Here is a 20,533-nt window from a genome sequence, read left to right as displayed (position 1 = left end):
TTCTAATATTCTATGATGGGCAATATCCTTTTTGTTTAATCTACATCAAATTGCTACTCCTCTATTTATCTTACCATAGCAAAGAGTAAATTATCTGCTTAGGAAACCCAGGAGTGTTATTTATTTTGAAATTATTTCAGTATAATAGAGTTGGTAACATTTGCCCTCTTCCTTCTTAAAAATTAAATATTTATTTGCAGAAGTTTTATATTTAAAGAAACACTGAATAGTTTGCAAAGTTCCCATATTCCCCTCTTAAACCCAGTATCCCCTATTATTAAATCTTACATTCATATAGTATATTTGTAATACTTAACAAGCGGATATGGGTGTGTTATTATTGACTAAAGCCCATATTTTAGGCAGATTAATTTGATTTCTAGCCAATGTCATTTTGAGTTATTCTGTCTCCTTAGGCATTTCTTGGTTGTGAAAGTTTCTAGATTTTTGTTTTTCTTTTTCTCTCTAGCTGAGGAGGTATTGGTGTTTTTCTCGTGATTAGCTTGGAGCTTTTGGTTTGGAAAGAGGATCACTGAGTAAATTGCTATTCCTATTGCTGTTCCTAGCACATGGTATGAAGTTTACACACTAGTTACAGGGTTTAGAACTATTGATGTTGGACCTGATTATCTGGCTGAAATAGATCTTGTCAAGTTTTTCCATTGAAAAGTCATTGCCATTTCCTTTCCCTTTTTTTTTTTCCCTGTCACTCATGGGGCTTGAACTCAGGGCCTGAGCACTGTCCCTGAGCTTTTTTGCTCCTTCTAGTGCTCTACCACTTTGAGCCACAGCACCACTTCTGGCATTCTGGTGATTAATTGGAGATGAGTCTCATAGACTTTTGCTGCCTGGGTTGGCATTGAACCATGATCCTCACATTTATTTCAGCCTCCTGAGTAGCTAGGATTACAGATGTGAGCCATTGGTGCCAGCTTTCCCTTTCCTTTTTGGGAGGAAATCACTAAGAAATGGGTACATGGTCTCCAATTCTTAGAGAGTAGAGTACCTGTATAATCTACTAGGAATTCTTCTTCCCAGGAAATCTGTCTCCTTATGCTGAACTTTATTTCTCTTAGTGCAGACCATGGATATTTATGGTGTACTTTAGATTATAATCTCATTGTACCTTACTTATGTTGTTGCTTGAATGTGCACAGTTCTAGCTATTGGGTCTCCCTACTTTTGAAGTGTTCTGATGTGTGCACTTACAGGAAAGCCACTTCTCTGTGGAACTGTCCTTCAGACCACCCAGACTTGACCTCTTTGTCTGGTTTAGCCACTGTTCAAGGGCAGCAAGCAACATCCTCACACCTCTCAGCCAATGGAAGTTCGAGCCAAGTCTATCCAGGGAAATGAAAGAGTTGTAAGACCTAAATTAGAGAGTACATATCCAGAAGAAGAAAAAAGTAGTAAAGGTCAATTTGGGTGAAGGTTAGGCATGTGAGGGTATGTATGCACTGGATCCATCACTCAGTTCTAAATCTAACAGGTATTTACTGAGAACTCATGTGTGCTGAACCTTCTTTCCAGCTCTAAGGAATGTATCATAACAACACAAAATCTCTATCTTCCTCAGGATACCTTCTATCAACTTAATGGTGTTGGTGAGAAATGCTATAAAGAACAGAAAAGGCAGAGCAAATGGCTTAAGTGAAGTAGGGGTGGGAGTGCCTTTGAGAATGGTGGGAAAGGGATCTTTGATGAAGTGATGTTTGTGCAGGAATGAGGCAGAGAAATGAGCCTTGTGGGCATTTGAGTGGGGAAGAAGCTTCTGGAACAACAAGGCCTTGAAAACAATGACTAAAGTGAACTTTAGGGATTATAGGTGAATTTAAAACTCCTATCCTGGTTTTGCCACTAACATGAATTATTAAAAAGAACCCAGCAAATAAACACAACCACTTATGCTGGGTTTCTTGCTAAGGTATGAAATAACATTCAATTCCCATGTTGGGCTTCTAGAAAAGAGGTTTGTTCTGCATTTGTGGACTGCAGGAAAAGAAAATATGTACACAGCATCAACTGACCTTCTCTTTGATGTACCATGATTCCTCCTGGGTAGGGGGAGGGGAGGAGAGCATTATCAAAAGCCAACAAAAGAGCCAGGCAGCCACTTGTCTTAAAAGACACAGCTAGAAATAAAAACAGCTTGAGTGGTTTTCAAATGTCTTAATTTTCATAATTGTTTCCACATTCTGGGCTGGCTGAATAGTTTATTCAGAGAAGTAAGTTTGGGAGAGTCTAAATGAAAGCTTTGCTCATGAAGTTTTCATTTGAATTCCACATATAGACTTTCAAAACCCTCATTTTATGAAGTCTTAAATTACTGAAGTTTGAAGTTGTGGTAATTGCTCCAAAGTTTAGCAACTTTTGTTTCTGGGTTAGACCTAACAAACTCTAACCCTTTAGTATGAAAAACAAATAAACAAACAAACAGCTTGAGATCTGGCAGAAATAAAGCTTAGCCATCTTAATATGGTACTGAAACTTAATATGGTATGTGTCCTTCTAATTCTAGAAGTTGAACATATATTTTCAGAAAAGCCATTTCTCCCCTTCTGGGCTATTTTTAAAAAGACAAAGACACCAAGGGCTATTTAGAATGTCTATTTATTTTTATTTAATAGTACAGGAAATCTTTGAGTTGGTCAGATCATTTTTATTTTACTAATGCTATAATTAATGTAAGGTCTTGATTCCATCTTGTGTCTCATTTGCTTAAAGAAAGAAAGCATACTGTTGTGGATAAACTTGTGGCTTTTGAGCCAGGACTGCCTAAAGAAAAATTTCCACTTCCCAGCAGTGGAAACTCTGACAGGTACTTCTGTTTCCTTGTAGTAATAGTAACTATCTTATTGTTGGGAAGGTTCAGTGAGATGATCCATGTAAAATGTTTGGCTTAACACCTGGAACAAGATAAGTACACTCAAATACTAGTATTAAAAATACACTAGGGTGGAAATATTCAGTAACTCTTTTAAGAAAATATAGTTAATATGTGAGGAAGCTGACTGTGCTGGGGCATGCCTATAATTACAGCTACCCAAGAGGTATAGGTAGAAGGATTTTGGTCTGTGGTCTGAAGCCAGCCCTGTTAAAAGCTCAAGATGCTATTTAAAAAATGAACTAAAACCTAAAGGACTGTGGAGACATGGCTCAAGTAGTAGAGCACTTGTGCTAGGCCCTGAGTTAAAATGTCAGTACCATTAAATAAATAAGTAAAAAAGTAATTGAGCTCTCTGTCATGTTTACTGGTTGATGTATAAACCAGAAAAGATGCTTACAGGAAGTCCTTTATTTGGAGGGGAAGTGGGACAGAGTGTAGATAGAGGTTCATTCATTTCTTCCACAAATGCCGACACCATCAAGGTGAGTATATTCAATAAGGACCCTTCTGTGCTAGGGAGGGTGGGGGGGATGAGATGAGGGAGTAGTGGGAGTTGGACAGTAAGTGCATATGCAGCAAAGAAAATCCTGGCCATCTAATGTGTCCCTTGTACATCTATGATGAAGCTTCCATGGCTCTCAGATTACAAGAATAAGGAGGTTATTTTGAGTCAGGGGAGGTATCTTATGGGAGATGCCTTCTACACTAGGAATAAAATAACAGTAATTTGTTTGAAATGCCAGAATTACACTTGGGGGAGGTTATGTTTGGGAGAGGTCAGGAAATGATAAATTGGTCATTTGTTATAAACTTGCTAAAGTTTTTGGTGATTTCCAGCTAGGGAAATACGATTACTTCCAATAAGCTTAGAATCACATGGTAGGGAAGAAAAGAAAAACAGAAGTACTAATGAAGAAGTTCCAGTTATTCTGCTTTGGAGCTCTGGGTTGATGGTGATAGGAGACCTTATGAACGTTATATAAGATATGGTCAGTTGTTGGCAGGAAAAGGTTTATATTTAAGGGAAATTTTAAGTAAAAATGTATCATTGTGTCACTGAAAACTTTAGCATGTATTATATAAGTAAGGATGAATGGAATATTGCAAATCTCAGAGGCTTTTTCTTTCAACATTGAACTCCAGTTCTCAGAGCTATAGAAGAAAGAATGTAGGTGTGGAAGTTACACAAGAAGAAAGGTTGTATATGTTAAATTGAATGAGTGTTTATTTACTAATTATATAAACCATGGAGATGAAAACAGAAAAGAACTAGAAATAGTGATTTTTTAAATTGATTTACTTTATTATAGAGGTATTATAGAGGTGATGTACAGAGGGATTACAATTACATGAGTCAGGTAATGAGTATATTTCCTTTTGTACAGTATCTTGTGTTCCCTCATTTTCTCCTAGTCCCTCTGTCCCATCTCTATTCACAAGTTGTATAGTTCTGTACCCTCCCTTTAACCCTTCCAGAGACGTACTCTTGAATATACCATATATAACGTAAAGAAGACAAAAACTAAAAACTGTAAAAAAGGGAGGGGGAAGAAGTCTCTTGTTTCAATATCTTGGAGTTGGTTTCAGTATGTATATTATTTTATATAAATATGAAGAGGCACATAGGTGGGGGCCTTTCTGTTTCTCTCCTAAGAGTATCCTTTTTTTGTCGCATTGTGTATGAGTAGCTAGAATCCTGTACAACTTATCATGCCCAAATGCATTTTAGATCTATTTCCCCACATACCAAACATGTCATTTGTCTCTCTGTGCTTGGCTTACCTCACTTAACATGATTTGTTCCAGTTTCATCCATTTCCTTGCAAATGACATTATTTTATTGGAAAGAATGATTTTCAATTTACATTTTTATTATCTAAGTAGTTGCACAAATGAACTACAATTCATGTCAGTTATAAGTACAATGCATCTTGGTTGATGTTTGTCCTTTCACCCTTCTCCCTCATCCCTCCCAACCTATCCTCTTGATTTTTTTCCTAGTTTGATAGGATGCACATTGAATATTATCACTGCATTTGCCCTTCCTCCTTTCTACATTCCTCTGTCTTCCTCCTCCCTTAGGCCTCCACAAGTACCAGCTTCTTGCTATTCATTGTGTTAGACTGTAAGTTGTTCAGAGGAGTTATACCATTTGAATTCTCCCCTGTATATACCATAGTTCAGTTAGTATGTTAGTGTACATGGTGCATATGACCCTGTATACGTTGACATATCTACTTATAAATTAGATCTAACTTCAACATGAGAGAAAATATATATCTTTTGTCTCTTTGAGCCTGACTTCACTTAACTACTTAACATAATTTTTTCTAGGTCCATCAGTTTCTTTGCAAATGATACAATGACATTCTTCCTAGTGGATGAGTAAAATTCCACTGTGTTTTTATATCACATTTTCATGATCCATCATCCATTGAGAGGCATCTAGGCACTTTCCATACCTTGGCTATAGTGACTAGTATAGCAGTGAACATGATTGTTCAAGTTGCTTTACTTGTAATCTTTTGGATAAATGCCCCGAAGTGATATTACTCAATCATAGGGTAGTTCTATGCTTAATGTTTTGAGGAATCCCCCAACTGCTTTCTGAAGTGCATGTGTATTTCTACTAATAGTATATTAGGGTTCCTTTTCCACCATATCTATTGTTGTTTGTATTCTTGATGATGACCATTCTGAAGTGAGATGGAATCTCAGTGTTGTTTTGAATTGCATTTCCTGTATGGCCAGAGATGTTGAGCAATTCTTCACGTGTCTGAGAAGTATCTATTTAGCTGTTTTGCCCATTTGTTAATTGGGTTATTGATTCTTTGAGGGTTTAGTTTCTTGTGCTTTTTGTAAATTCTGAATATTAGGCTGTTGCCTGACATATAGCTGGAAAAGATCTTTGCAAAAACTTTTCACCAATTCTCTCTTTGATTTGCTGAGCCCCTGGAATTTTACTCAGTAAGTTTCTGCCTGTGCCGAGAAGTTCTAATGTTTCTGTTACTTTTTCCTGTAGTAGTTTCATGTCTTTTATCCATTTTTAATTGGATAGGGATCCAGTTTTAGTTTTCTGCATGTGGATATCCAATTTTCCTAACATTTGTGAAAAGACCATCTTTTTGTCCATCCTATGTTTTTGGCTCTCTTATCAAATAGTAGGTGATTACAGGTCAGTGGGTTTATTTCGGGATCTTCTTCCATTCTTTTCCATGGAGCATTGGGCTTATTTTTGTAGCACAAAGTTCTACCATTCTTAATTAACTATATACATTTTGAAACTGTTTTCCTTACCTTTTCTTACACCTTAAGAATAGTCAACACACATATACTTTGATATATGTGTCATTATGTATATATGTATACAACTATTTGTAATTAAAATAAGGATGTGCTTTTCCTTTCATTACCACAACTTCACTGTAAATGTGATTTTCATTTGCTGTGTAATATTTCAGTGTGTGTGTGTGTGTGTGTGTGTGTGTGTGTGTTAACCAATTCCTAATTTGTGTCATTGCCAGTTTTTCCTAAAAGTAGAATATAGTGTCAGGGAAAAGAGAACTATTTAGTAGGAGTTATGGCTAATCATAATTTTCCTGTCAAATAACAATAATTTTAAGACAAAACAACTTTCTAGTTAATGAAAAGTTTTGCAAAAAACATGTACAAGAATTAGCCACCTTGGTTTTGATGAGGAAAAGTTGAATTTGAAGATTGTTGAAGGAAAAGTCGTTGAGGTTTTAGTGTACTGTATAATCACAAAGTTGATCAAATGTAAGAAACAAAACTAAAAATCCAGCTTTTCTTAAATTTTTAAAAATTAGGGTATTTTAATATGAATTTTTAACATATATCCTTCTGACATATTGGTCTTGACATTTTCTAATAATCAATTGAGGATAACAGTATTTAAATTAGAAAATCTCTTAGCTATGTAGAGTATGCAACAAGATAAAAAACACAGATTGTCATGGTTATTTTTGGTGGTACTGGTGTTTGAATTCAGGGCCTTATAAGCTTCTTTTGCTATAGTTGTATTTTAGACCAGATAATTCATGAACAGAAGAAAGTTAATTGCTCATACTTCTAAAGGAAAGTCTGAAATCAAGTCACCAGCAGACTCACTGTCTGGTGAGAGTCTGGTCTGTACTTCAAATATATGTTTTAACAACCAGATTTTGTCACACTAAGTGACCAAGGAACTGTGACTCACCAAGACAAGGATCCCTCACACAATTCCTGTCAAGCAAGATGAGATTCCCAGTGACCATGGGTGTTGTCTGCTCATTGCCCACTTCCTCATATAAAAGTTTCCTTTGAAGTTTTCTGTTCAAAATGGTTCTTTAAGCTGGGCCCTGGTGGCTCACACCTGTAATCCTAGCAACACAGGAGGTTGAGGTCTGAGGACTGAGGTTCAAAGCCAGCCTGGGCAGGAAAGTCTGTGAGACGGCTAGCTCCAATAAACCCCTCAGAAATAGCTGGCTAGTGCTAAAGCATTAGCCATGAGCAAAAGAAGCTCAGGGAAAGTGCCCAGGTCCAGGTCCAGGCCCAGGCCCTGCATTCAAGCCCCAGGACTGGCAAAGAAAAAAAAAGTGATTTATTGCTATATTCTTACATGGTTCCAAAATGAGACTCAAAAGCTTTCTTTGTAAGTGCATTTTTATATGGACACTAATTCAGCAACAAGAGCATATGACCTTATTATGACCTTATTATCTCCCAAAGACCCCACCTACTACTAGTACCATAATGGGATTAGCTTCCAACATGAATTTGGGAGGAACAAATATTCAGATCATAACATGTGTCTCTTGGATTGCATCTTTTATCCACTTTTTACAGATTGAAAGCTGAATTTTCTCCTGAGATATTTAAATTGAATTTTACTAGTTTAGTATTTTCTATGTAAGACCCATATGCTGTTGGTAGGATTAAAATAAAATCACTCTTGCCAAATAACAGTGACACCTCTGTACTAACTACTCAGAAGGCTGAGATCTGAGGATCATAGTTTAAAGCTAGCCTGGGGAAGGAAAGTCCATGAGACTCTTATTTCTAGCTAACCACCAAAAATTCAGAGCTGTGGCCCAGGTAGTAGACCAGTAACCTTGAATTCAAAAGCTCAGGACTAGTGCATAGGCCCTGAGTTCAAGCTCCAGGAATGGGACACACACACAAAAATCACTTTCAATCACAATTTGACAAGATGCATTACAAATGTTTAGAAAAGTTTGTAATTTTTACCTCCATTTGAAATTTATGGGTTATTCCCACAGAAACATTTGGCCAAATATGTAAAGACTAGGACTGGGAATATGGCCTAGTGGCAAGAGTGCTTGCCTCCTACATATGAAGCTCTCAGTTCGATTCCCCAGCACCACATATATGGAAAACGGCCAGAAGGGGCGCTATGGCTCAGGTAGCAGAGTGCTAGCCTTGAGTGGGAAGAAGCCAGGGAAGGTGCTCAGGCCCTAAGTCCAAGGCCTAGGACTGGCAAAAAAAAAAAAAATATATATATATATATATATATATGTATATATATATATGTAAAGACTAATGAGCAAGAATGAAACCTTGCTTATAAATAAGAAATACTGGAAATAACTTTAGTGTCCAACACTTAGGAAATAGGTAAGTAAAGTATGATGCAGTCATATAATGGAATAGTATAAAGCTGTTAAAATTATGACATCTGTGTTTTTAATTTAGGGAAATGATCACAACAGAGTGAAGATATATTGACCTATATTGGCCTATTGTGTGACTTTACTGAATATTTATAGTTAAATATTGATTAATACCTGTTAAAGAAATTAATTTTTGTTTAATCATTATTAGTATTTGAGCCCCCTTTATTGTAGTTGAAAGTCACTGCAATCATTTGTCTCTTGAGATTACTCTCAGTTTAAGTATATAAAAATTACATTTTTACCTCTCATTTAGAAGGCAGAGAAATAAGTAATTAACCAATTTAAAGATATTGTACTATCAAAATATAAATTAGAAAGTAGACTGTATAAGATACAGTCCTATTTTGTAGTACTTAAGATTGTTACCTGCTCTGCTTATTCTGATTCTGAATGTCGTATTGGATTCCAGAATTAGTAGAAACTTTAAAAAAGTCAGGATCTTTTAGTATACCTTTGCTGCTAGGAGCACTTTTTTCCCTCATTGTGAAACACTTTTGTTAGTCTCTGGTCTTCCATGCAATCTTGTTCTTTGTGAGGCAATCCCACAGTTGTTCTAACTAGAGGCTAGAATCTTTAAGTCCAAATCGCCTTTGATGAGACCCCATATCATGGGATGTGTCCAGACCACTGTGAGGTAAAACACCTACTTTCCCCCACCAAACATAAACAGATGAGCATCCTTGGAATTCCTGCCAGTTTAACATTAGCCAGAATTTCTTATCTTTAGATTCCAAGAGATCTTGCCCATATGATATCCCAGTTTGTATCTAATTTCACGCATGTGTCCCAGGACTTTGGAGGTGTGTTCTAACATCCATGTTGGATTGGATACTGTGTTAGCCACTTTCCATCATTTGACGAAATGCCTTTAAAACTTAATGTAAAAGAGGAAATATTTATTTTGGCTTATAGTTGTCCATGTACCTGTGGCTCAGTTGTGAGGTAGAATATCATGGCAGGGATCATTAACTAGAATAAAACTGCTCATATCGTGGAAGCCAGGAAACAAAGAGAAGAAGGAAGGAGCTTTGAAGGGTATGCTTCCTCCAACCAGACCAAAGTTTCTACCATCATTTAAAATGGATAATTCCATGGATGAAGTCAGAACCCCTCATGATCCAGTCATCTTCTAGTGACTCCACCTCTGAATAGTGCTATACTGGGGATGAAGCCTTCAGCTCATGAATATTTAGAGGGAGATTTTGGATCCAAATCATGACAGATAGCAACCTCACATTTTTACCACTTACTAATTGCAGAGTACCCAAGGAAAGAAACTGACTTGAAGTGATTGAACTAGAAAATCTAGTCAATACGTTGATTGGCATGGATGCAGTTTGAATTAGGAGATTATAAGGAAGAAGTGAGGAAAATGATAGGAAGAAGCACAAAGACCAAAGTCTTCCCTTCCTATACCACATTCTCAGTAAGTGAATGTAATTCAAGCTTGAAACTAAAAGAAAGCCAAAAAAAAAAAAGAAAGAAAGAAAGAAAGAAACCAAAAAGAGCAGAATCTGAAGTACTAGAAAACAGATCTGTTAGAGAGAAGCCATTTGTTGACAGGGAAAAAAAAGTGAATGTCCACTAACTTGGCATACATGTACCTGGCATTCTTGGCATTATCAACTTACTCTTTATTAATGAACATACAGTGTAGATAAAAGTTAACTGAGAACCACCAAAAGAAAGCATTCACTCATGATTCTTGTGCTGTGTTGTAATTGTTAACAGTACCACAAGCTGGTATTGTAGGACTCAAGACATTTGAGATATTGATGCCTCCACGATTATCCATTCATTAGTCAGTCAGCCTTTCAACAATGATCTCTCATGAACCAGGCAGACAACTGGATCTCAAGGTTACTTATAATGATGAACAAAGAGACAGAGACACTCCCTTGATGAAATTATGGCTTATTCTGAGGAACAATTTCATGGGGCTTGAATTCTGTCCCTGAGCTCTTCAACTCAAGGCTTACGCTCTACCACTGAGCCACAACACCACTTACTATTTTCTGGTGGATAATTGGAGATAAGAGTCCCTTGGGGGGCTGGGGATATAGCCTAGTGGCAAGAGTGCCTGCCTCGGATACACGAGGCCCTAGGTTTGATTCCCCAGCACCACATATACAGAAAACGGCCAGAAGCGGCGCTGTGGCTCAAGTGGCGGAGTGCTAGCCTTGAGCGGGAAGAAGCCAGGGACAGTGCTCAGGCCCTGAGTCCAAGGCCCAGGACTGGCCAAAAAAAAAAAAGAGTCCCTTGGACTTTCCTGCCTCAGCTGGCTTTGAACCACGATCCTCAGACCTCAGCCTCCTGAGTAGCTAGGATTACAGACATGAGCCACCAACGCCCAGCTAGGGAAACAAACAATTTTTTAACTTGCAACCTCATTGCCATGATAGGAGGTCTGGGGTGATGTATTAGAATAAGGGCAATCCACACTGAGAGAACAACAAATTAGGCCCAACAATGCTAATTGCTGAGTGACTGATTTCACTAAGATTGATACTTATTTCTTCTCTGTATTTCTTTCTAGGGTGTTCAGCTCTTCTCCACAATGAATGAGTGTCACTATGATAAACACATGGACTTTTTCTATAATAAGAGCAAGTCTGACACTGCGGATGAGTGGACAGGAGCAAAGTTTATGATTGTTTTGTGTGTTGGAACATTTTTCTGCCTGTTTATTTTTTTTTCCAATTCTCTTGTTATCGCAGCAGTGATCAAAAACAAAAAATTTCATTTCCCCTTCTACTACTTGTTGGCTAACTTAGCCGCTGCAGATTTCTTTGCTGGAATTGCCTATGTATTCCTGATGTTTAACACTGGCCCAGTTTCAAAAACTTTGACTGTCAACCGCTGGTTTCTCCGCCAGGGGCTTCTGGACACAAGCTTGACTGCCTCCCTGACCAATTTGCTGGTTATTGCTGTGGAGAGACACATGTCAATCATGAGGATGCGAGTCCACAGCAACTTGACCAAAAAGAGAGTGACATTGCTCATTCTGTTTGTGTGGGCCATCGCCATTTTCATGGGGGCGGTCCCTACTCTGGGCTGGAATTGTGTCTGCAACATTTCTGCCTGCTCTTCCCTGGCCCCCATTTACAGCAGGAGTTACCTCATTTTCTGGACAGTGTCCAACCTCATGGCCTTCTTCATCATGGTGGTAGTATACCTGCGGATCTACATGTATGTCAAGAGGAAGACCAATGTCTTGTCCCCCCACACAAGTGGGTCCATCAGCCGCCGGAGGGCACCCATGAAACTAATGAAGACTGTGATGACTGTCTTAGGTAAGAGGAACCAAGTGAGACATTATTGTCATCCCTTCAGCAAAGTTTTATTGTCTACTATGTGCAAGGTACTTACTAAGCCACCAGAATACAGTAATGAAGAAGATCAGACATAAATCCCCCTATGGAGCTCATACTCTTAATAGGAGAAGATAAAAATAAGTATTCTAGTGGAAGGAAACAAATAAAGTACACTATATAAATAAACAATAATTCTATATAGACCTATGAGCAGAGAGTGAAGGCAGAGCAGGAGTGAACCATTTGGAATCTGGGAAAGGGATCCAGGTAGAAGACTGAAAGTAGCACAGGAGCCCTGTGTAACAGAGGCTAGTGTGAGTGGAGTAGAGGGAGGGAAGAGAACATGAGAGGCAAGGCCAGAGAGCCACAAGGCAAAGGAGTGGTGCACTCAGATTATGTCAGGCCTAGTAGACATAAGGATGCTTTTCTGAGATGAGAAACTTCTGAATAGTTTTGGAAAAGGGTGTGATATGATCTAACTTCTATTTTAGTGGTGTCTCTGACTATTCTTTTAAGAAAACATTGCCCTGGGACAAACAGAAACATTTTTAGAGGTATCACACAGCCCAGAAAGCAGGTGGAGTGACTGATCAGATGTCAGGTATGTTTTACAGATAGAAGTGTTAGGATTTGCTGATGAAAATGAGACATGGAGGAGGATATCGTTACCTGAAATGGGAAACACCGAGGAGGAGGAAATATGGAGAGAGAAATAGGAGTTTTGTTTTGGACAGGCTAACTTTAGGATCATGATAGACACACAAGTGGATTGCCAGTTCTACTGAATAGGCAGTTGGATGTATGAATCAGGAATTCAGGATTTTGTTCTGAGCTAATATGCACTCAACAGTCTTGGTGGAGAGGAAACTCTTCTTTAAACCACAAGACAACATGAGCTTACCATGAAAGTGAGTGTGAATGTCAAAGAGGACCAAAGAAATAACCTTGCTCATGCCCCCTCCCCCAATGAAAGAAACCAAGCAGCCAACCAAGAAGTGCCAGGAGGAGGATTCAGAAACCACAGGAGGTGAAGGTAGGCTCCAAGGAAGAAAAAAAAAAAAAAGCAGCCAAGGAGTTGGAATGCAGGTTGCGTGTCCCAAATGCTTGGGACAGGGAATATTTCAAACTTTTTATGTGTTGGCACTCAAAATGTTATAGATTTTAGAGCATTTCAGACTTCAGATACTCAGATTAGTGATGCTCAAACAGTATTTGTCATGTTAATACTCTTGAGAGGTGACTTCAGACTATGTCTTACTGGCTTTAGCCAGTTTGACGACCCTGAGAGTAACCAAATTTTCTATAACTGACTGCTCGATTAGAATAAAATTAAGAAAGGAAAGGAAGAGAATTTAGGGCAGTCAGTTTGGACAGCTTGATGAGTTTTACTTTGCACAGAGAGCCAAATCTCACAAAGACCACAACTGGTACAGTAGACATTTCCTGTGTTTTGTTTTCACTATGGTAGGTGGTGGCCTGTTCCCCTACCCCACCTCCCCCACCACCACCCAAGTCCAGTCTTGGGTTGCAGGTAGAATTTGTGATGTGTAGGCAAACAGGAACTTCTGTGAAAGACCATGTCTCACTAACTGGTAGCTGCCACAGTGAAGACCATTGTGGAGACAGGTTCCAGGAGTCTTATTTCTGCCAAGTTCCAAAGTGAAGGGACTATAAAGGAATTCTGGGGCACTAGTTGATAATGGAGGATGCAGAATGCATGTGGTATGGCTAGAGACCATCACTATATCCGTTAAGTCCTGATAGTCCTTATAAGAATAGTCCTTATAAGATTGGGCGTTCAGCAGGCACATGTATGATTAAGACAATTTCAAAGCAAGGACTTACTGAATGCAAGGTGTATATTGCCTTTATTGTGTGCCCTGTGTTTATGTGAATGTGCATGCACTTGGTAACTCTGTGAAGTAGGGCCTTCTATTATCTCTACTGACCAGATGAAGAAATGGAGCAAATTGAAGCAGTAGACCCAAAGTCATTTCTCTGGTAGTGATGGGTGTTAGGTCCTCTCCCTGAGGGCTACATGCAGATGTCCCCACCTCATTAAGTCTCCACCCAGTTACCTGGGTAACCTGCAGACCTGGAGGCAGTTACCTCCCCTTTCCCTGAGGTCACCTCCTAATCCACCTGGCCACACCCCTTGCTCCTGCCCTAAATAAAGCATGGCTGGGTGGGGGTCATCTCTCTCTCTCTCTCTCTCTCTCTCTCTCTCTCTCTGTCTCTCTCTCTCTCTGTCTCTGTCTCTGTCTCTGTCTCTCTCTCTCTCTCTCTCTCTCTCTCTTTCTAACAAGAAAGGCAAGGTCACCTTCATCAGTAGTTCTACTTCTGATTGAAGTAGAATATGAATAGTTTTCATAAAGAGTGAGTTATGTTTGATATTTTACAAGGTCTTGGGCTGTGCTATGGCTTATATGTAATTTGTAGACATAATTATTTGTTGGGCCATGTGTGTTGACAAATCATTTGCCTACTTAAAGAAAAAACTTTTTAAAAATATATTAAACATTGTATATGGCAGGAGGTAGAAAGGCTTCTGTACTTTTAGAAGAAGAAAATGGGATTTTTGTGTGCTTATCTTGGTCACTAGCTTTGGTATCATATATAATTTTGCTAACAGTTGTGGAAGCATTTAAAAATAAACGAGGTGTGTGGTTGGATAGGTGTGGTATGAGGTAAGAATAAAACCAGAATAAACAGTGAAATTGCCAAGTTGGATAAGAGAAGTTGAGGGATTAAGATAAAACAGCACTAGGGAATTGGTTAATGGCAGGAAGACAGTTGGGTTTGGAGGATCTGGGGAAGTTCCTTCGTGGTGAGACAGAGGGATCTGGTAGGAGACAGGAAGCTTGGGGAAGGAGAAATGAAACTGAAGATGTAGGTAGTATAAAGTTTTCCAGCTGTCTAGCTCCTGATTCTTTGGCTAATGGAGACTTGGCTCCAATTCTTTCTTTTACCTTTTCTTGATCAAATTTCCTCATCTTCCCAAGCTTAAAGTTCAGTTCAGTGATCCCATTTCAACAATAAGTAACCAAAGGTAGGAATGAGAAGGAAGACAGGAGAGAGAGAAAGAGAGAGGGCGAGAGCTAGAGAGCGAGAGAGAGAGAGAGTTTCAGAGAGACAAGGTGAGAGAAGGAAAAAGAACAAGGAAGGTAGAATATGAATGTATGACTGAGTGAATAAATGGATAAATGAGACTCTTCTAAGGCAGTAGCCAATACAGAGTTCTTTCAGTGAACTGTGCATCACAGCAGAGAACCTCTTTTTGTAAGAGCATCTATACAGTATCCTCCTATGGGGAAAGACCCAGTTTATTTTATCTAATATGTGTAAGAATTTAATTGCCTAAAATAGTCATTTACTAAATTATACAGATTAGAAAAATTTTCCATCATTGTAGTTACGGTGTCTCATAATGTGGAGACAAATAGCTTAAAACTAATCTCTTTAATAGTTAAAGGATATAAGTATTATGACAAAAATGACAGACTGTTCTGTGACATCTTTTGGTATGTATCTTGTAAGGAAAAGTCACATTAAGTCCCATAGTTCCTTACTTACATTATTTTTTGGGGGGTATTAGGAATTCAGTTTATATTGCCGGCCGTGGTGGCGCATGCCGGTAATCAACAAGGAGGATAAGGCAGGAGGATCACGAGTTCGAGACCATCCTGGGCTACACCTTTAATGTATGAAACTGTAACCTCTCTGTACATCAGTTTGATAATAAAAAATTGGAAAAAAAAGAAATTTAGTTTATAAATACACACTAATTACCTATTAAACAACTTAAGGCAAGTGATTACATTAATGATGTAGTGTAATAATATAATAACTTCAAAGAAGGAGAAAAAGGCTGGGATGGGGTTATTGACTTTGGTGACATTTCTTAGAAGACAAGAGGTGTAATGTGGAAGGGACAGAGAACTGCACTGACAGGAGGAAGAGATATTCAAGTAGGAGAAAGAATGTCAACAAAAGTAATGGTAGGAACTTCTAAGGCTTGTGTTGTACACAGGGAAGGGCCCCAGGGAACAAAGGCTTGTTGTGTCACAGAAGCAAATAACACTCTGGACCTGAAAGGTTAGGTCAGCTGTGCTCTTTGAAAGGAGAGAGGTAGACCAAAATACCTTTGTGTTCCCTTCTAGCATAAGTATTTTAGTTGTTCACAAAAACAAACAGAGCAGACTTGAGCATAGAGTCTTTTCTTGAGGGTGATGGTGGTGGCATTGATTGATGGTGTGAGTTTCAAATCTGCATGACTAAAAAGGCAGGAAGGCATTCTGTTCTCATTTCAGCTGCCCTGAGGCAGCATGCTTTCTGACTTCTGGGCTGTGATGTGTACTGGGTCCCTTTATTAGAACTAGCTCATTGGTGCTCATTGAAAAGACATTGAAGATATATGATCCCTCTTTTTAAAGGGCACCACAGTGCTGACTAAAACAGAATTTCAGAATTCTACTTGTCAGAAGTCGAGCTGGTTGGCTTGTTTATTATCAGACAACACACCATGTAAACTGTACATCTAGGGGTCAGAAAATAGGTAAGACTTTCTATTTTGCAATGTTTTGAAATACAAGAGAAAAGAATGGGTGAAGGAAGTTGTGAACCATACATTTGAAGCCATCTTTTGAAACTATGCTTCTGTGAATCTTCCTGTTTCTTAGGGTGATATTCATCAATCTGAATTGTAAACCACTGTAGAGTCCCTAGCTGCCCATGGGCAGCACATCAAACAGCACTAAAACCTACATTTACTATCATTTTTCCTGCACATATATACTAGTGATATAGCTTAGTTTATAAACCAGGCAGAGTAAGAGATTAACAGCAATAACTGGCTATTGAGCTCAGCAAGCTCAGACTACAGGCTGGTTTTATTTTTTGTTTCTTGATCAAGTGGGAAACATCCACCTCTTAAAACAAGTACTTTTGGATCCATTATTAAGTGAAATGAAATGTCACTTGAACACAAACATTGACATGAGAATTGATTTGCTCAACAAGATGATTGCTAAGTGACTAAGGAAGGGTAGCTTATACAGTGTGGATATGTTTAACAAAGGTATTTCGAATGTCCTAAGTGAGACTGAGTGGGACAGTGTAAATTTTGTCATTCTAATCAGAACAGTCATAGTATAAAACTTATACATTTTTTATTTCTGTTTTTTTTTAATTTAATATTTCCTGATTGCCATAAGTGTCTAACTGTAGAAGGTGACACTGTAAATAAGGGGGAATACAGAAGTGATATTTTAACACACTGTTAAACTATCAAATAATATTAAAAGTTAGAATACATTCAATAGGAACTAGTACTTTTCCATCTCTCTCTCTCTCTCTCTTTCTCTCTCTCTCTCTGTATACTTGTTTGTGATTTAAAATGTTTTTCTTACCATGAGTTGTTGACTAGAATATATGAACAGCCATGGCCTGAAGGTGAAAATTTTTGTCATGGACAACAAAACTAAACATTTTTAAAGTATGAATCATTTTAGTTACTAAAGTTTCTGGTAATTGATAGAAGCTGCATGGTTTTCTTCCTACTTCATCCTCTCTCACCTTCACTTAGATTGATGCAAAATCCCCATTACCTTTTCTCAAAGCAGAGGGGAAGGAGGCAAAGTGGTGACAAGTGAAGAAATAATACCCAGAGTTCTCACTAGGCAGAACAAGGTGAAAATGGACTATCATAAAACAGCCCTATAAAGCTTTAGTGATCATCATGCCTCATTCCTGCAGTGCTATGTCTTTTTCAGTGTTTTAATACATTCCTTTCATTTTGTCACTTGGAAACCATGCAAAGTAAGTAGAGAAGATATTTATTGTGCTCTTTTCCTGTTCTTCCCCTAGATGCACTTTATAGTAAAGTGATAATGAGTTACCATTCCCTATTTTGCCTCTTTGAACCTTTGCATGTGTTGGAATACTGTTCCTCTGTTTTTTTTTTTTTGATCTTGTAAAGACCCAATTCAAAATTCTACTTTCTCTGAATCTTTCTTAGCCCTACCTGGGTAAATCTGATGACTTTCCTTTCTCTGGGCCTCCACTCTATGTTGTATATGCCACAGTCAGTACACTGAATTGTTTACATGCCTTTAATTGGAACTAGAGAACTCATTTTTTAAGTTTGGAAGTATTTTTTCCTATTCCCCCTCCCCTCCCACTGCCTGGTGATTGTTTTCATCAACCCTTACATATCTAACATGTCTAGAATATGCTTATTGAAATTTGGGGATGTCTAGTGGCTTTTCACACAACATTGGGTGTGTTCACTGTGGTATGGCCATAGCTGTCTAGTGGTTCTTCAAAAACTGGAGCCCAAAGAAAGCTTGACTTTTGGCAGCTCTGGCTGGGATGAGTCATGCCCATGAAGTACATAGTGGCAGGGGAATGGGTGGCTATCCCATTTTTCAAGATCTTAGAAGCATGAGAGAGAGTTCCATCTTGGGAAGGAGAAAAGAAGGAACCTTATTTCAGAGCCTCCTATGATGAGGCCAGCATGTTGTAAGCTTTTAGGATTTCATTTTATTGAACTCTTATAATAAGTTGGTGCAGATGTATTACAGAGAAACTTGAGTGGGCTTAAATATCTCATCCATAGCTAATAGTCATTGTGTATGATCCATGGTTGTAAGTGATTTACACATTCTATTTCATTTAGTATTAAGAGAACCCTATGAGAAAGGTTATATTATTTATTACCAGGTGAGGAAATTGAGGCCCAGAGAGGTTTCATGTCTTGCGAAAGAGTAGTAGCAGAACTGAGATTTGAAACCAAGCAGATTAGATGTTGTATCCCAGTCTTCCCTACTCTTGCAAGTAAGTGATGGGACTAGAATCATGTAGGCCCAAGTCATTAGGCTCAGAACTTGTATCTCCTTTGATTTTTCTATTTAGCTTGTATTTATAAAGTAACATGCTGTTTCAACATGTAGCTCCCTCTGGGATAGTTTTGAAGATTATTCTTCATAGTAGTGACAGTGATGACAAGGGGGAATGACAGCTCCATATCCTCCTGTGTGCTTATTAAAGTAGATGCTTAGAGTAAGGACTTTGGAAGCTGGGAGGGAATGAGATTTAAAGTCTGGATTTGTTACCTTCAAGTTACATGGCCCTGAACAGTTTACCTAATCCTCTGTTACTTGGGTTTCCCATCTATAAAATGGGGGAAATTAGTACCTTTGTCATGGTGGGGTTTTGGGTATTGAAAGAGACAATGCTCCTAAATCAACTAGAATAGCATTTAGTACATAGGAAGTATTAAGTATTAGCCACTTTTCTTAGGCCTTAGTTTGACTTTGAAGAGCTTGGTCCTGCATTTAAGCAGAATGCTCTTTAATTATTCATTTTAATTCCCGGTATTGTCACCAAGCACCCATAAAAAAGGGACTAGCCTACTGCTATCTATGTTTGTAACATAGACAAGTAGCTAAGAGGAAGTTGACTGAGTATGTCATGGATAGGCTTCCCAATAACTGGCAAAGGGCATAGTGACACTCTCTGTCACTGAAGAAGCAAACCAAAAAACACATCATTGTTGTAAAAACTGAAAAGCTGTACAGTTGTATTGCTAGTCCCTGTAAACTATTTTCTCCTCTATAAAACTTGGTTCATGATTCCTGTCTCAAATAAACTTTTCATTACTCATTTCAATTTTATAATATTTATGAATAAACACAAAGGAGACTCTAACCACCAAGCATTCACTTGATAAGATTCCAGTAGCTCAGTACCAGCATCTTGTACGGAGATTACCACATACTCCTTATAAGAAACTGTCTCCATCTTGCTAACAGATCCTTCCAGAGTACTGCATATGTTAAGTGCTCTGAGCACCTTTGCTAGGATTGGAATATTTGTTCTGAGTTGGAAAAGAACTTGGTTTCATCAGTGAAAATGTCCAAGTTTCATTAGGAATAGAGCAGGGAAGGAAGGTTGAAAGGAAGGGAGGAGGGAGGAAGGGAGGGAATAGAGAGGGGGGAGGGAGGGAGGGAGGAAGGAAGGGAAGGAATGGAAGGAATGGAGAGGGGGAGGGGGGCAGGAGGGAGAGAGGGAAAGGAAAGGAAAAGATAGGAAAGGAAAGGAAAGGAAGAGGGGAAGGATGAAAGGAAGGAAATAAATCATGCTGAATGGGTAATAGTTAAATCCTTTTAGCGTGAAGCCATCTAGGCATTGATACTTGGTACAGCATCCAAAGGTGTTCACACTTTTTTTTTTGTCTTCAAACAGTTAATCCAAAAGCACCTTCTCTACAGAGATGATTTTGCCTATCAGTTTTGTGACATCACAAAAGGGCTTTATGTGTGTTTGGAGGAGTGTGCTTGCTTCCAAGTCAAGCTGTGAGTGAGCATAAAAGTGCAATTGTCTCTCAACTGATCCCCAGCAATACTGTCACACATGGCCCCTGCCTGTGTCAGGTGGAACAACCGAACTGAGAAATCCTCAATATCTGATGTTTTAAAACTGTATTGCTTCGTGCCACCCCCTTCTCAGATTGCCACTCACACCACCTGTTGACTCCTCTAGCATGACGTCATTAGGCGTTTTTCTTTCGTCCTTCTGCCTCTTTCACACCTTGTCTTGGTCCTTTTCTCCCTACCCCACTGTTCTCTTTGCAGTGGGTC

General features: G+C 38.6%; 1 protein-coding gene across 3 annotated transcripts in view; it reads left to right on the top strand.

Annotated features, from left to right (window-relative positions):
- Lpar3 (lysophosphatidic acid receptor 3) overlaps positions 1–20,533 on the top strand; it is a 79,018-nt gene that overhangs the window by 19,809 nt on the left and 38,676 nt on the right. For 2 of the 3 annotated variants that reach the window (XM_048351676.1, XM_048351675.1), the window contains exon 2: positions 11,117–11,873. In XM_048351676.1, coding sequence (XP_048207633.1) covers positions 11,138–11,873 — 736 coding nt within the window. In that variant the 5' untranslated portion in view covers positions 11,117–11,137. Of the gene's footprint in view, positions 1–11,116; positions 11,874–12,385; positions 13,887–20,533 lie in introns of those variants that run through there. The other variant, XM_048351677.1, reaches the window with a different exon arrangement.

Source organism: Perognathus longimembris, chromosome 7 (assembly GCF_023159225.1).
Source record: "Perognathus longimembris pacificus isolate PPM17 chromosome 7, ASM2315922v1, whole genome shotgun sequence".
Lineage (NCBI taxonomy): Eukaryota > Metazoa > Chordata > Mammalia > Rodentia > Heteromyidae > Perognathus > Perognathus longimembris.
The sequence above is the reverse complement of the archived record's forward strand: the minus strand, read 5'-3'. Positions and strand labels throughout refer to the sequence as shown.